Genomic DNA, 16,422 nt, shown 5'->3' with positions numbered 1-16,422 from the left:
TGTGCACGATAGATGACACAATTTTCCCTGGAATTCAGTTCTGCATTGTTGTGTTGTATTTGACGGCGGTGGGTGTTTTAGATCACAATATAGTCAAATAAAAGTTTAAACATGTAACATGTTGGCGAGACATGGGACATTTCCTTTTTTTTAAATTTATTTAGGAGCGTACCAAATGATCTTTAATACAGTAAAAGTTACAAGCCTAGATTAAAAATCTATGCTACCAGCCCGTCTCCCTATCTACAAGCTGTTCGAGAGACTCAAGGATCAAGGCCCAAAAGGTTATTGGGAGTAGCCTCTCAGACCTGGACCAAGGATGTGCTGAGACCAGCAGCTTCTTCCTCAGACCTCTGATCACCATCACTGTCTCTGCACTCACATATTCCAGCCCCATAGGTACATAAAATAAGTCTGGAAATATTCCACCACCTTTTAATTAGCAATGTTATCAAAAATACACTGATTGTGTGACGCCATCAAGTACCCACAGCACTTTAAAGAGCCGCAGATGACACAACGACAGGAATGCGTCCTGTTTGTATCAGTCTTCTTAGGTGAGACCTTCAAGACTCTGCTCCCGTTCCGCTTTCATTTTTCTTGAACTGTGACAGGAAAAGAAAAAAGAGGCATAAACATACTGGATCTGATCGAGGCGTGCAAAGGAATATCCAGCACTCACTGCATTCTTCAGCTTGCTTCCGGATTTGGTGAAGATGTTTGACCTTTTTGAGGAGCTCTTGCCGGCCTCGGTGTTGTTCTGCGGGGTCTTCTTGGACAGAGACGGCGAATGGGCGCGGCCCGAAGTGTTTGACGGCGACAGCAAGTTAGTCTGAGGGCTGAAGTAATTCGGGGTTGGGTTTAGCACGATGGGCTGAGCGGGGATGTACGGACGGGAGGACGGGAAGGTTTGAGGAGGGGCGAAGGACTGAGCGGGAGGGGTGAACATGTGGCTCTGCGAGTAGGTGTGAGGCTGTGGCATCGAGTAGGGCTGCGTGGGAGCTGGGGCGAAGGGATTGATGGGGGGGGAGCTCTGCGTGTTCAGGTAAGGCTGCGCCTGTGGCAGTGACTGGAGCTCCGCTGTGGAGTCCAGCAGCGTTGGCGGTGGTGGCGGTGGGAAGCTATCGGCGTCATCATCGCCACCGTTGGCTCCAGGGCCTCCGAGCACGTAGTGCCTCTTCCTCAGCTCCCCCAGACGGACCCGCTCCTGCTCCAGCTGCGTCTCCAGCTGCAGCACCTTCACCTGCAGGTCGACAGTATCCAGTCACACAAAATACACACGGAACTTAAACGACGCGGCCATTATTGTCGCAAAACCTCACTTTTCCCCCCTAACTCGTACCCCAACACGGAGCCACTCTCTCACTGAGGAGTAGCTTTTCAAAGTTTCTCTGTAATTTTAGGACTCGGAGGGGACGAGAACGTAAACGCACTCACCTGAGCTTCCATTTCCTCTTTTTTCAGTTTAATCAGAGACAGCCCAGAGAAGTCCATCACACCTGGAAACACATCAGAGCATCGGGGCTCAGTCTTGTGGACAACAACCCCTCTAATATGGGGCCGTTGCGTAAGATCTCCTCACCTTGGTCAGAGATCTGCTGCTGCCCGTGCCTGGTGGAGGTGACGACCACGGCGGCCATGTCATTGACGTGACGGGAGGCCTGCTGAAGCGTATTCAGCTTCTTGTTGCTGCGGTCGGCCTTCACCTGCAGTAGCACAGTTTAAATATGAGCATGAATGTGGCCGGAGAGGCTTCGCAGAGCAACTTTATGTTGCCTACCTTGGAGGCAGCAACCAGCTGCGCAGTGCTTGCAGCGATCTCATGGGAGGAGGCGATGAGCTCCTCGTATTGACCGTTTTCACTGGCAACCCGGTCAGCCGAGTCCCTACCAGCAGAGGCAACAGGGAGTTTAGCCTCCAGTTGGAGAAGAGATGATAACCAGACGTTTGCATTGACACTCACAGCAGCTGCGTGGCGCCCCAGCCCACAGCTTTAGAAGCGGAGATGAGCCCTTCCGTCCAGCGAGAATTTTTGGCATAAAATTCCGTAACAGTGGCTGCCCCCTACAGGAAGGGCATGTAAACATATCACACTCGGCTGTGGTTTCTGCTCCGAGATAACCAAACGGCCCGATGGGGTTCCCCATCGACTCACCCTGCCCCCCTCGACGATGTCTTTCTGCAGGTCAGTAGCAGCTGTCACCAGCATATGAACAGCCTGCAGACCAAAGAGCAAACAAGGAGGAATATTGAGGGAAATATGTAATGGAGCGCAGAGAAGTGTGTAAAATGGATATCCCGACCTTCATTAGATCTGAGCAGGACCCCAGGATGCTGCAAAACAGGAAACATTAGATGCACGAAGCCAGTCGAAGCCAGGAGACAGTGAATGCACTAACAGATGACACCACGTTACCTCTGGTTGACCTCCAGATGAATGCCGCTGGTGTCTTTCTTTGCCTTTGTCATGATTTCCTGAAACACAAGAAGGAGGCCCGTTAACAGGAGCAGGAGCAGAGCGTCCCAGCTTTGACGGAGAGGAGCGCGTCCTCACATCCATCCGGAGCACGGCCTCTTCGATGGCGGTGGACGTAGCGATCATCTCGTTATCCACCATGAAGCCAAGCTCCTCTATCCGCACGTCCTGCCCTTTTGGGCGCAGCTCCTGAACACACAGGCACGTCAGAGGTGCAGGAAGTAGCGTTGTCAGGTTTGCTGGGCTACCGGGCTGAGCGCGCCTCACCTGTCCCAGAGCGTGGATGCGCTGGACGGTGTAGCGCACCACCGACGGGTTTGCTCCGGGAAGACTGTTCTGAAACTTCAGGTCCTTCAGGAACTGCAGGAGGCTGTTGGCGCAGTCACGACAGCTCTCGATTAAACCTGAGAGAGACGAAGCAGGCGGCAACGTTAGCCGGTCGTTCGGAACACAGTCAGTCGATCTGCCGGACGGGTGCGAGTGCGGCTCGTACGGTCGGCCTGGTCGGTGGGAGCCGAGTGCGACGTGGCCGCCGTGTTGACCAGCGTGTCAGCGGCGAGGTGGGAGAACTGCGTGACCGACCTCAGCAAACCGCTCGCGTCTGAGGGAAATCACACCACAGAGAAGAGAATCAGAGACGCGGCCAGGCTCTAATCTGAACAGGGAGCAATGGTCCCGGACCGTGGTTGTTCCCCAGGTACACCATGTGGCTCTGCTGCAGCTTGTCTAAGGACGCCAGCGTGACCTCGGCCCGGTTCACCAAATAATCTGAAAAACAGGAGAGGGCAACAAATCTTGAGCTTCCTCCATGCTAAATCTGATTTATTAAAGCAGGGCAAACATCGGTGGTTGGTTCCCACCAGGTGAGCTGATGCAGCACAGGTGTATGGGGTCGTCCAGCTTGGACGCGGCATCCAGTATGATGCCCTCGGCCTCCACCACAGCACACTGCAGCAGCGAGAACTGCTCCTCCTGCAGCTTCTGCGCCAGCTCGCTCTCGCGGTACGCCTGCATTGAGACGGAAAGACTCATCAGAAGGTCAACGGGACGCGCCTCGCCGCCACCGCGCCGCTCCCGAGCGCGCTACCTGCTGCTGCAGCTGGGCCTGCAGGCTCCCCAGCTCCACGCTGCTCCTCTGCCGCTCCGTCTCCACAGAGCTGTGGTGCAGCTGAACCTGCCGTCTCAGGGAGCCCAGCTCGGCCTCCTGCTCCCTCGCAGAGCGCAGCAGCACCTCCCGCTCCGCCTGCAGACCTGCGAGCGTGCTGCTCAGCTGGGTGCCGCTCTGTGGAACATTTAAACCGCTCAACTATGTTTTCTTCCAGCGCAGAACTACTGAGTAAGTTAAGACTCCGACCATTTCTCTGCTCTGCAGGCTGCTGTTTGCCCGGGCCAGGTCTGCCCGAGCCATCTCCAGCTCTCGTTTCAGTCTGTCGACCTCCAGCTTCTGCTCCGCATTAATGCTCAGCTGTGGAAAGGCAGCAAAAACAAGCAGGTAGCGCCTTTCAAACAGCAGCAGTCCTGAAACACTGAAAAAGAGTTCCTGTGCACGACCAGCGCGTTTACCTGCTGCTGCAGCTGAGCTCTCAGGGCCTCCAGCTCTCGGTTGAGCCGGTCCCTCTCCAGGTCCTGATAGCCCTGCTGCTGTTGGGCCTGCTGCTTCAGGGAGGCGATCTCAGCATCCCTCTCTCGAGCGGCGCGCAGCAGCACCTCCCGCTCTGCCTGCAGAGCTGCCAGGCTGCTGCTGACCTGAGATCCCTCCTTAAACACAGCAAATGAAGATTTAGACAGAGATCAGCAGCAATACGCCAGGAGGAAAGTTGGTGTGGATGAGTCTCACTTTCTCTTTGTTTTCCAGGCTGCTGCGAAGCGCCGTCACCTCCGCCTTTTGCTGCAGGAGATCCTGGTTCAGCTGTTGAGCTTCCTGCTGATGCTGATTGACCTGATCGGGAGAGGAGGCGCACAGCTGAGGACACATCCGGGACGCTTGCGCACCAACTGAAGGTGTTTCCTGTTCCTGCCGGTGTCTCACCATGTTCCTCTTCTCCTGCCGGAGATTTTCCAGCTCGTTTTCCACCTGGCGTTTGGCTCTCAGCAGGTCGTCCTGCTCCTGCTTGGTAGCTGACAGGAGCCTCGCCGTGTCTGCGTTCTGCACAGACTCAAATTCACCGTAAGAAACTTTTTAGCATTTTCTTCACACGCAAAAAAGCAAGAGCTCACCTTTTTCATTAGATCTGCGTGACTGGTGATCAGCTCTGCGTGTCGCTCCTTCAGCTGAGAGAAGCGGAGCTCCGCCGCCTGAGCTCTCGCTGCGGATGAAAAAGGACAAGATGAAGGTGACACACAAACTCACTTAATCCCCCGGGACACAATTCTTTGCGCTCACTGTCTGCTTCTTTTAACCCGATCTGAGCCCCCACGCCGGCCACGCTGGCGGACCGCAGGCCCTCCACCTCCAGCCGCAGCTGTTCGTTTTCCACCATGGCGAGCTGTTTGTGCGCACGCTGCTCCTCGACTTCGGCCTCCAGACGGTTGACCTGAGCTTTCAGCTCTGTCACGCACCTCTGAGCCTGAGACCGAGACAAAAGTGATGCTGGCCATGTAACGCAGATGGCAGGAAATCACGGCCCCGGAAATTACCTCAGTCTTGATGAGCTGGAGCTCCGGTTTGAGAACCTCCAGCTCTCTCTTCAGGCCGTCGTTCTCTGCTTCCCGCTGCTCCGTGGAAGCCTCGGGGGATCCCGCCTGACTGAGCAAATAATACTGTCGTGAAGAAAGCAAAATGTTAGTCGTGGCTCCAGGAAATAAAGGTTGAATGAATCATTTCGCTTTTTTCTGTCCTGGAAACACACTTGCGTGATTTGAGGCGACTCCCTGTTTTCCGCTTGTGGCTCGGCTTCCTCTTCCTCCTGCTCATCGCTCGGCATCACGGCCACGGGCCTTTTATACTCGCCCAGGGCAGCCGCTCGGAGGAAGTTTGGAGGAGACTGAGGGGTAAAAGCAGGTATACGTGATGGGAAACCACCCCCACAGCCATTGAATTATCAATATCATTGTTCCTATCGGCATTGAAGAGCAACACACGTGGGAAAATGTGTGGAAAAGTGTCACTTACATCCGGCAGGTCTGGGATCTGGATGATCCTCTTAAAGAACTCCATTTCTCTGGCTCTGTTGAAAAACTGTGTGAGGCTGCGGAGGAGAAAAGCGCTAATAAGAACGAATAATCCCACCACAAAGGAACGCCTTCGCACCTTCAACCTTGACAACCCACCTCATGAATAAATCACGGAAGCGCTCTCGATGTCCCAGGAGAACGTCTGCGGCGATGCCTGAAAACCCGAGCAAGTGCTGGACGTGAGGTCTGAGCCAAGTGTGTTGGTGAACAGGTTTGTCCGATACTCACGGCTGTGAAGCTTAAACATCAACAGGACAGAGAAGTGGTAGAGGAAGGTGCAGTCCAGTATGAGCGGGACGAGCGGAGTCAGCCGGCAATGTCCTGCCGGAGTCGTACTCTTGACCCCGTTGGCGTCCATCTGACGCAGAACTTCAGGCAATCACCAAATGAAAGGACAGCATGAGGATAGTGGCTATTGATGAAAACAAACCCCAAGACTGCACACACCCACCCGTGTCAGACATCTTTAGTGCAGCATCAAGCCAGTCGAGCAGTTCCTGCGTCATATCCAGCCTGGAACACGAGAACACCAGCTCAGCGCCAACTACACGCATGGCTTAAAAAAATAGGCATTTGGCAGGGAAAACAAGAAAAACGTACACTTTGGTCATGTCATTTCCTGCTTCCCTGTGCAAAGTCTCGTCACTGATCTCCATACTACCAGGGATCACCTTGTGCTGTTCAAAAGGAGGTTCGTGTTCAAATGAATCAGGGGGTTTTCCACAAACACAGCAGGATCCCACTTACCTTTGCGTTAAATTCCATTTTAAGGCAGAGATATTTGGCATACAGGGCAACAATGTGGCCATACCGATCATGCAGTTTTCCCTGGGAAGAGCAGAAATTCCAATCATAATGGACACATAACGTGTGTGTTATTGCTGTGTTATAATGCCACGTGTGCTGACCCATAGATGACCCATATCTTTGACGGTGGGACAGTGTCGGTAAGAGTCTTGAACCACCTGCACGTCAGAGGAAACACGCGTCAAACAGAATTGACATTTTTTTGGGGGGGGTTAGAGTGAAATGAGGTGATGTCGAGGCTCAGACGTGCATTTCTGTGTCCCTCGCGCAGCACTTTGTGCAGCAGGTAGCAGAACTTCCAGCTGATCAGGGCGTTGCTGGACAGAGGCAGGTTCAGGGTGTAGGACCAGAAGCTGGTCGCGCCCCCCTCCTTATGGGTTCCCATGATGATCGCTTAACGGCCGTCAAGGAACCTACATGACAATCACCCCCAAACTGACCCGAGTTTGTAGAGATACACGGATTCCTCTGGTGTTTTACATATGGATCCTATAGGAGCAGCCCTTCTTGTTAAACTTTTTAGATAGTTGAGAGGAACTTTCCTTCACAGTTACACTTTTCTTTTGAGATTTGTTGAATAAGGGGCACAAACAGAGGTTTTTTTTTTTAACCTAATCTGAAATATCAGCCCGATCAAACACGTCAAACTACCAGAAACAGCTCACAGCAGGTCTGGCTCCGAAAACACACGAAAGGATACTGCGCACATACTTCTGTTTGGGTGGCACTTCAGCTGACGTGATCGTTTTACTGAGACTCTGAAGCTGGAAGAAGCACGAGAGAGATCAAAGTAACTGCTTACATACGAGATTTAATCAGTTAATTATTGCACCGGCGTTGATTAAAGAGGATTTTAAAGGGCTGTTGATAGAAGCGTTCATCAAATTCGACACTTACCTGTTGTTTATTAAATTGCTCTTTCTCCGCAGCCAGAGCCTTTTCAGTCTTATTTTCATTTTTGGTCTTTTGTTTGCTCATGTTGTCGCTTCACTCCGGCCAAGGCTCGATTCTATGAACCCGAGTTTCGGCTGCTCGTCGGCGCTTTTGCTCCGCTTCAAGGCAAAAACTGGTGCGTCTGGTCAGTTCGACAACAAAGAAGTCATCCTTCATTTACCTTCTGAAGACCAGTAATGCTCAGATTCCCTTTTGTTCGATCCAAACGTAAAACCTGTCCGTCGTGCGTAAACAGCGCTGCCAAATGCGTAAAAACGCGCACAGGAAAATAAATCAGGGACGAGTTAATGTTAAAATCAGGAAAGAAAATTGTCACTAATATGGCGTTAATATGTCTTTTTTATTATTTGGTTTAAAACTACACAACAACCCAGTTACAAAATAAAGTAATAAAAACTAAAGAAAACACGAAGGCTAATTTGCTCCCAGTCGCCAGTTGAATGCGTCGACAGTGAAACTGGAAAGACCAGAGAGCCAGCACTCCACAGCCCTGTAGGACTGGTTTCACATCTCGCCCACTTCACGCAATAAAAGCTTTTCAAAATCATAGATAAGATTTCTCTTTTAAAAACGCACAATATGTGCTGTTTAATGTCTGATACACAAACAGTAGAAAAAACCCACAGAATCAAGAATGTAAAAAGGCTCCATCTTTAGCATTTTTACTACTTTGGATCAGGTGTTTTGAAAGCACATTTCATTATTTTGTCTGTGTAGATTCATTATTTTCTTAACAAAACTGTGATTGTCTGATTACAAAGGTTCAATAACACTGATTTTGTTGTCTTTGGTGGATCCTGGAGGGTGTTTTCTGGCTACGGTGAGGTCGTCCACGTGTCTGGCTGGGGTGGCGGGACGGCTGCGGGTGGAGTCCCACCATCCTGTTGAAAGAGAAAAGACAATAAAACACGTTCTGTCATAGCACACCCAAAGCAAAGGCCGAACACCACTGTTGTGACTGCACCCCTGGACAGAGATATCCAAAATAAACCTGAAGTGGAACCCATTCCCACCCTCTGCGTCGTCCCGGTGTGGCAGCAATGACACGTGTGGTGTTTCCGAGGGCGGTCGGTGGTCGAAGGGTTGTTGAGCAAGAGGCTGGGGGGCGTTGAGCCGCTGTGCTCTGAAGCGCCCATGATGACCTGCCTGGACTCCTCCAGCAGCTGCTGCAGAGAACCACTGGACGAAAGGACGTCAGCCTGGTGGGAGAGAGACCAGGCCAGGAAATGGAAGGAGACTCCCAGAGTGATGTCACAAACATCTTTATTTCTAGTCATAAAGATGACATCATCTTACCTCCATCAGGTGGGTGGAGTAGCCCCCCAGGTCTGCGACGACTGTATTCTGCAGCCCCAATGCCGAAGGTGAGCGTTTGTCCACAGGGACACATTTTGTCTCCCCCTGACTGAGACGTCCAAAAGATTGAGACATCGCTAAAACATTAGTAATCCAAGTACCCACAATGCCTCATTATGAGTTCAGAAAACAAGGCCACGCCCCCAGGAAAGCTGTCTGCATTCACTGAGATTTCCCTCTGAAAGAATCACCTGCCGTCTGACCCCTGGCTGACCTTTCCTCTCCTGGTGTCATGGGCGCGCTCCAGGTTCAACTGCAGGAGCTGCAGGTCATTCCGCTGATTCTCACACACCTGAGGGACACACAGGGAAGATATTCCCTCTAATTCAAACCTATTTTTACTGTTAAGCTGTTTAGATAACCATCATGGACAAGACAATGACCCAGAGAGAGAAATAAATTCCCACTCAGTTATGCTGCCGGACCAGAAAGATGCCTCCGAGTTCACCTTCAGGAATGAGGAAACACGCCTCGGCGCTCTCAAATGAAAGCGCCCCGTGTTGCGGCGGCCGTAGGGAGGGACGGCAGGCGAGACGGCGTACCTGTTGTAGGCAGCGCAGCTCCGACACGGTGCGTTCCTGTTTGGAGCGAGCCAGTTCCAGCAGCTCATCTTTCCAGCTGTCTCCCTCTCCTGGTGACCAAGGAGGAAACAGTTGGTCAGGAAGCCGCTAACGCGTCCGCTGCGTTGCGGCTCTCGTACCAGACAGGAGCAGGTCCCTGTGAAGCAGCTGCAGCTCCTGTTTGAGGCGGATGATCTCCTCCCTCTGCGTGCTGCTCTGCGTTAAATGCTGCTGCAGCTCCTCTACGGCAACAACAGAAGGCAGGATTGACGGACTGACCGAGAGACAGATGAAACATAAGCCAGCGGTCATTTGGAGAGGAAACAGGGTCGACATGCACACCTTTAAGCTGCGAGAGTCCCTGTTTTGCGTCTCTGTGCCGGCGTTTCATTTCCTCCAAGTCTTTCAGGAGTTTATTTTCCCTCGACCGGCTCTCCCTGAGCAGCGCCTCCAGCTCTCGGAGACGCACCGTCAGCTCGATGATGTGGCCGGAAGCCTCGACCACATCTTTGTCCTGACGGGGGGAAAACGGCATTACATTTAGGGACCAACGAAAGACTAGATGTCATCACAAAGGTTACACGACTGAAACATATGGTGCACCTTAAGCTTGAGCATGGAACTCAGCTCCTCCTCCCTGACCTGCAGAGAGCCAACTTTGTAGGAAAGAGTCATGACCGTGGAGTTGAGACTCTGGTTCTTCTCCTAAGAGACACCACAGTGACCTCCTGACCGCTTCTGGCCTATTTTTGCATCGTCGTGTAAACCGTACCTCAAAGTCTTCGCATTTTTGGCTGATAGACTGCTGCTTTTGCCGGAACTCACCGAGCTGCTCTCGGGCGACGCGGAGTTCCTTTTGGACCTCCTTCTCCCTGGATTCTACCACCCAGGCACGTTTAGTTAGAACTCTGATCACCTCGTTGCGTTTCTGCAGCTCCTCTGCACAGACAGCGTAAATCTCTTTCCTACAGCGGCGTACGCGTGTGTGGATCCTCACGGTTGGTGTCCTCACCGTCCAAATGTCTGCACCTCTGCTCCATCGTGAGCATCCGCCGCCGGTCTTGTTCCCAGGCTTGAATTTGCTTGTGATGAGAGGCAGCCATGGCGTTCAGCTCCCGTTCCCTGTCCTTCAGCTCAGCCATCAGCAGCTGGAGCTCTCTTCTCTGCCGCTGGATGGTGGAGCCACCCGGGTCGTTCGCGTGGAACTTTCACAGAAAGACACACGTGTCACACGTGCACGTGCAACCCTAGAGACACTTCAGATCACGCGGCATTTGGATTTGCACCTGCAAACAATGGATGGTGGCCTGTTGGATGTGATCGGTGCCCAGACCTGATCTCCGCATGCTGGAGGCACCCAGGTCCACAGCTGGGATGGGGGGTGAAGACATGCTCAAGCTTTTCACCACCCTTGGTTTGCCCCTTGACACGCAACCATTTTCCTTAAAATTAAAAAAGGCAAATATATAAACAAGTCTATAAAAAGGCATTTTCGGCTTTTACTGAATGGAAATGTCACCGACGGTTTTGACTGGAGTACTGTGCCAGACCTCAGCTGTCGTGTCTAAAACAGAAAAATATATCAGTTGGGGGGAATGTACATATTTCACATTTATATTATAATCGAGAACGTGTTTTTTTTTTTTTACCATCGGACCAAGGGAAGCGTGAGGCGTTTCCATTCGCCGCGATCCCTTCGTCCATAGCATCCTAACAATTCCCGGAACAACTAATGCATGGTCCAACACACATTATTTCTTGTTTTTCACCAACAGTTTTGTGCTTCTTTCTTTGTTGTAGTGGGTTCCGTGCGTGCATCCTCTGTGCACCCTCGGCTCGCTAAGTAAGGAAGGCTAAAGTTCCACCTCTGAAAGCAACTCCAACATTAAAAAAAGAAACGCGTCCAATTAAGCAAGTCGAATTCTTTCACATGTCAGAATTGCCCTTCGGCATTACTAAACACTGTAGGTGCAATATATACTGTATATTAAACTTTGAGCTCTGACTATTGTTAGCTTTAAACTTGTTTTGTCAACTAGCCGAAGTGGAACTACCAATGACGTCATACCAACGTATTTGCTTGTAGTTACACACTCCGAGTAAGAGGGGGCGCTGTTGCGACCTAGTGAATACAATTATCAACCGAATAAGAAGCGTTACAAGGCGTGCTCAAAGTATATCACCATTCACCAACTGTACCTCATTCAATAAGAATGATTTCCTTAAACTTTGACTAACGCTAGAAATGCTGGTGGTTTTACGGAGCGGACATTAATAAGAGTTACTTTTGTGGGGTACGTAACTCGACATATCATCCATACTACTGCGTCTTGTTCTGTTGCTGTACGTTATCAAGATGTTTAGCAGCTAAGCTAAATCCCAGTAAACTGATGCGCTAGCGTTGACAGCTGTGTGATTCAAAGTTATTTAATGAATAAAGCCAGTGACACAACATTTGGAAATGTTCCACCCTAAGACCCCAGGAGAAAAAATATCCGATTTGGTAGTTTGTCTACATTGCACAATCATTGTAAGTGACATGGTGCACCTTATACCACAGAGCTGCATGTGTTAAGTTAGCTAGCCAAGGCTAGTTGTGGCACCTTAGATCATATTTAAGGGGCCAATGGTCTGGAGCCGTGCCTTAAAATGGCACCAGGGGAACTGACCAGGGTGCTATTTCTGCTAATATAAGCTTTGTGTTGACGTTAGCTCGATGACGCTAATTGAATTTGATGTACCTGCTGACTGCATAGCTGTGCCATGTTTAGGCTAGGATGATGTGCAGTAATTTTGGAAGGAGTCTTTTGCATTTATGACCACATTAGATTCTAAGAATATCAGTTCAAGATGTTTTTAGGGTTCTGTGTAACCAAAAGGTCCCTTTTTTACAGTAAAATGTGATGTCAACTTGATATCTCTGCCCATGCCCCGACTAATTTACAGTTTAACACTGTTGTATTTTGTATCTGTTTTTTCTGTATAGATAATTTATGATGGCTACTACTGAGATGGACTGTGGTTCTTCCGAGAGCAAATCAGAACAAGGGTCTATGGACCCTGATTCAAAATACCCATTGAAAGTTCTTTACTGTGGAGGTACATTTATGCAGTAGCTCAAATTCTTCTGGTGTTTATTCATGCTCTCTTTCACAGTGTGATACAGATTTTGCTTTGTCTTTCTAGTGTGCTCTTTGCCTACAGAGGTAAGTTCAACTCTGTGACTAATTGTCTCGTGTGAAGCATTTAATGAGAACTATTTGGAGATTGAAGCCGTTGCTGAGGTTATAACTGCATCCTCATTATTGTTTGCAGTACTGTGAGTACATGCCCGAGCCAGCAAAATGTCGGCAGTGGCTTGAGAAAAACTTTCCTGATGTTTTTGCAAAGTTGACTGTAGGTAAGTGTCAGACTCGAGCGATTAACACTTGTTAAATGTATACTGATAGCATGCTTGAGCATTCTAGACAGCATGATGACAATACAATAAAATAACCACCATAACTGACCTAAATAATCTCACTGTAAAATCCTAAATATGAAAACACTAGAAAGTCAAATAAATTGTTCAAAAGGTAAATCTAAACCAGTTTATCGTGGTGTATTGAGAGCTCCATTACAAAATTGGAAGACACTTCAAACATCTAATAGTCAGCATCATCCAGGTAGACCCATAACGTTTATCCAGTCCTGTGAGTGTTTTGTTTGCCAAGTTGTTCACATTTTTCTGTATTTTTGTCCTACTGACCCCAGAGGAAATGCACCCAAGCAGGAATCTGGCACTGGAGACGCTCCCCCTGCAGGCGAGGATGAAGAGAAAAAGAAACAGAAGAGAGGTACAGTCATCAGATATGAGGCTACGTAAATATGTTAAAAGCGTAAATATAGCAGCATTGACAATTATCGTCTCATCGGTCTTTAAGGAGCCATCACACCCTCTCTGTGTGTCATGTGATAAACTCACAGTTTGCAGTCGAATTGCTAAGTCCTACAGGAGCAACAGGAAGTGTTTGCATGTCATTTGAACATTATATAGTGATGCTGATAGTATTATAAATGGGGAACGTGCACTATTCTCTCCAAGTCACTGATCTTATCCTGAATATTGAATGCTGGATTCCAGCATGAAAATAATGAATTCATCCTGTTGATTATCTCAAAGGTGATCCAACAGGTTGGTTTGTTCTCTTCCTTTGTAAAGGTGTGTAAATCCTAATACATCTCTGTTTTACACATTTCTATGTATTTTCAGGTGGGAGAGGCCAGATTAAACAGAAAAAGAAAACGGTTCCTCAGAAAGTGACGATAGCAAAAATCCCAAGATCCAAGAAAAAATATGTCACACGGGTCTGTGGCCTGGCAACATTTGGTAAGTAGTGTTTTTACTGTTTAATCTGTCCGTTCAGCCCTTTGTTCTCAATCTCAAAGGTGCGTCTTCCTCTTCCGCAGACATTGATCTTAAAGAGGCTCAGCGGTTCTTTGCCCAAAAGTTCTCTTGTGGTGCCTCAGTTACAGCAGAGGATGAAATAATCATTCAGGGAGATTTTACAGATGACATCATTGACGTCATTCAAGAGAAGTGGCCTGAGGTGAGTTCATTCCTGCCCAGATACGCTGCCCCGTTAGCTCAGTGAAAGTTTGGGTCTTGTTCTACTGAAATATTCCAACAACTCGGTGCTGAGACAGAACATGTGTTTCTGTTCTAGGTGGATGATGACAGCATCGATGATTTGGGGGAAGTCAAGAAGTGAAGACCAAATATGCACTTTTTTTTTTCTTGAAACGGATGTGACCTGTAAGAGCGACAACTCGGCCAAATGTACACATCGAGTCATTTTATAACTATTTTATTTACCGATAAGAAAAACTCCGGACTTGGCCACTCACTGCTTTCTGTCTTTTGCCAAAGGTGTGGTACCGTATGACATGAATTCCTCCCAAAATGTTCTTCACTCATGCGATCTGTAGGCTAATAAATTTCAGTCTCCCCTTTCTGTTTGTTTTTCAGTTGTAATCTTTCGTCACCATTAAAATCCTCTATATTTCAGGGTGGAAACTTGTTTTGCCCTGTTTTATGGGAGCTAAGTGGCTGCAGGCACTTGTTTTCGACTCATTCCCCACGAGTGAACTGATTCCCCTGTATAATAGTATTTTAATGAGTGCGCACACCTTAGGAAGATATCATTTAGCCTTTGTTTCTATGTTCCTCTGGGTCAGTGCCACTTCCCCAAAGATAAGCCAAAGTGCGCAGACGCCCCACTCATGATTTAGACTGTTTGTCCGGTGAAAAAATTTGCATGTGCGCAAACAGTTACCCTCTAAAGAAGCCATCTGGTACGGCGCGCGGCATATCTGTGTTGACATTAGGCTGTGGAACAGATGAACTGGCCTTCGCCGACGGCTCAAACGATGAACGGGTCTGAGTCGGAGTGCTGCGCCTTCGAGGCTCCCATCCTGGACCAGCTTCTGCCTCCGATCCTGATTTTAGAGTTCATGTTCGGGTTGATGGGAAACTTTGTTGCCCTGTCCATGTTCATCTTCTACATGGACACGTGGAAGCCCAACTCCGTGTACCTCACCCACCTGGCTGTCGCTGACTCCATCGTGCTCTTCTGCCTGCCGTTCAGGGCAGATTATTACAGGCGTGGGAAGGACTGGCTTCACGGCGATGCCGCCTGTCGCATCCTGCTCTTCCTGCTGGCAGCAAACCGCGCGGCGGGGATCTTCTTCCTGACGGCCGTGGCCGTCGACCGTTACTTGAAGATCGTCCACCCGAGGAACAGGATCAACCAAATGGGCCTGTGCTACGCCCTCTGTGTCTCCGTTGGCCTGTGGGGTCTGATTTGTCTGGCCACAGGTTACCTCCTGTTCGAAGAGCACTTCTTCATCAACGGCAACCGCACGCAGTGTGAGAGTTTCAACATCTGCATGGGTTTTAGCCCCCTCAGCACCTGGCACAATGCTTTCTACATCGTCCAGTTCTTCCTTCCCACTGCCATTGTGGCCTTCTGCACGCTCAGAATAACCTGGCAACTGAAAGACAGAAACAGGACGATGGACAAAAGCGGAAAGATCAAGCGTGCTGTTCAGTTTGTCACGGCTGTGGCTTTAATTTTCATTATCTGCTTTTTCCCCAGCACCATTTCACGCATCGCTATATGGATCCTTAAAGTGTGGTACAATGAATGTCAACATTTTCAAGAAGCCAACCTGGCTTTTTATACATCTGTGTGTTTCACCTACTTCAACAGCGTCCTCAACCCTCTGGTTTATTACTTTTCAAGCCCTGCTTTTAGTGGCACTTTCAGAAAGCTTCTGAACAAGCTGCTGAGGAGGAAGGAGAAAGATCCAGAATCTTCTGGGAATGACGTCTCCACCATTGATGGAAGGATTTAAACAGGTCTGGCTGTGTTCTCTAAAAATTGTAAACAGTAAGATTTAAAAGTTGTAGATCGAGGCTTGGGAATGAGTAGGGCAATTCAGACGATTAGGCTGCAGACTTTGCAGAAATGATTGAAACTTTATGCCTGAAAATTGATCCAAATTTATTTTCCCTTCTGGTCATTGTAGTTCCAGTTCCTGCAGCGATTGTAAACACGTCTTGTTTGAGTCACCATATTGTTATTTTTGCACTCTTCTGTCACATGATTCACATCTGTTGTTCACCCGCGATGATGTTGAACGGCCGTCGAGATCCTAATATGCATAATACGAAGATTCACCTTTTCAACCGCATTCAACTTGCACGTTATAGCGAACGAGTTACTCTATTTTTGCTGTAAATATTTCACCAGTGAACGTGAAGTTTCTGTAACGGCGCAGCGCCGTCTGGAAACGGACAATACACGAGACTGTGGTAGATTGGCGTATTTTCGGATTTTATCCCACACGGTGAAAAAATACATCTGCTCTTTCCCTCCTATTTGCTGTACATATTCGAACTGTAAAATTTAGATCGCACCAAATAAACGCAAGCGGCGACTTGTTGTGTCAAACGAGCATCCTCCTTATTCCTTTCTTGGTCGCTTTTGCTTAATAAAACAACATTTTTACATATTAGTTGTTGGCTATACGAGCTCACGTTCGGACATGTGA

At 49.0% G+C, this 16,422-nt stretch overlaps 4 protein-coding genes across 6 annotated transcripts; 2 read left to right on the top strand and 2 right to left on the bottom strand.

The window, feature by feature from the left end:
• Nucleotides 1–139: 139 nt before the first annotated feature.
• LOC130517052 (huntingtin-interacting protein 1-related protein-like) lies at nt 140–7,638 on the bottom strand. The gene is made up of 33 exons (XM_057018639.1): nt 7,355–7,638; nt 7,158–7,221; nt 6,708–6,850; nt 6,559–6,615; nt 6,398–6,478; nt 6,251–6,327; nt 6,102–6,163; nt 5,879–6,019; nt 5,747–5,804; nt 5,589–5,664; nt 5,326–5,460; nt 5,114–5,236; nt 4,860–5,043; nt 4,694–4,782; nt 4,506–4,622; nt 4,314–4,415; nt 4,040–4,234; nt 3,831–3,941; nt 3,564–3,758; nt 3,337–3,484; nt 3,158–3,244; nt 2,970–3,077; nt 2,744–2,880; nt 2,555–2,665; nt 2,417–2,475; nt 2,304–2,334; nt 2,156–2,218; nt 1,964–2,064; nt 1,781–1,886; nt 1,583–1,706; nt 1,438–1,499; nt 683–1,243; nt 140–605 (listed from the first exon to the last, which is right to left on the bottom strand). Exons 1-33 carry the CDS (start codon nt 7,433–7,435, stop codon nt 567–569), a joined length of 3,828 nt encoding a protein of 1,275 aa, XP_056874619.1. The 5' UTR covers nt 7,436–7,638; the 3' UTR covers nt 140–566.
• A 94-nt stretch (nt 7,639–7,732) lies between these two features.
• Nucleotides 7,733–11,364, bottom strand: ccdc62 (coiled-coil domain containing 62). 3 transcript variants are annotated; one of them, XM_057018652.1, is made up of 13 exons: nt 10,977–11,364; nt 10,851–10,891; nt 10,614–10,769; nt 10,340–10,532; nt 10,100–10,206; nt 9,931–10,032; nt 9,670–9,841; nt 9,468–9,569; nt 9,310–9,398; nt 8,959–9,059; nt 8,708–8,816; nt 8,403–8,610; nt 7,733–8,292 (listed from the first exon to the last, which is right to left on the bottom strand). In XM_057018652.1, exons 1-13 carry the CDS (start codon nt 11,029–11,031, stop codon nt 8,165–8,167), a joined length of 1,563 nt encoding a protein of 520 aa, XP_056874632.1. In that variant the 5' UTR covers nt 11,032–11,364; the 3' UTR covers nt 7,733–8,164. The 3 variants fall into 3 exon arrangements, with proteins under 3 accessions (XP_056874632.1, XP_056874631.1, XP_056874633.1); XM_057018651.1 differs by having other exon boundaries at nt 10,100–10,266; nt 10,977–11,363; XM_057018653.1 differs by having other exon boundaries at nt 8,425–8,610; nt 10,100–10,266; nt 10,977–11,362.
• A 103-nt stretch (nt 11,365–11,467) lies between these two features.
• denr (density-regulated protein) lies at nt 11,468–14,321 on the top strand. The gene is made up of 8 exons (XM_057018662.1): nt 11,468–11,621; nt 12,314–12,426; nt 12,514–12,533; nt 12,643–12,727; nt 13,074–13,163; nt 13,580–13,696; nt 13,777–13,916; nt 14,034–14,321. The coding sequence occupies exons 2-8, from the start codon at nt 12,321–12,323 to the stop codon at nt 14,076–14,078; spliced, it is 603 nt and encodes a 200-aa protein (XP_056874642.1). The 5' UTR covers nt 11,468–11,621; nt 12,314–12,320; the 3' UTR covers nt 14,079–14,321.
• Nucleotides 14,322–14,569: 248 nt separating this feature from the next.
• On the top strand, nt 14,570–16,322 carry LOC130517061 (hydroxycarboxylic acid receptor 3-like). The gene has a single exon (XM_057018658.1). The coding sequence runs from the start codon at nt 14,707–14,709 to the stop codon at nt 15,721–15,723; it is 1,017 nt and encodes a 338-aa protein (XP_056874638.1). The 5' UTR covers nt 14,570–14,706; the 3' UTR covers nt 15,724–16,322.
• The last annotated feature ends 100 nt before the right edge of the window (nt 16,323–16,422 follow it).

Source organism: Takifugu flavidus, chromosome 20 (assembly GCF_003711565.1).
Source record: "Takifugu flavidus isolate HTHZ2018 chromosome 20, ASM371156v2, whole genome shotgun sequence".
Lineage (NCBI taxonomy): Eukaryota > Metazoa > Chordata > Actinopteri > Tetraodontiformes > Tetraodontidae > Takifugu > Takifugu flavidus.
The sequence above is the reverse complement of the archived record's forward strand: the minus strand, read 5'-3'. Positions and strand labels throughout refer to the sequence as shown.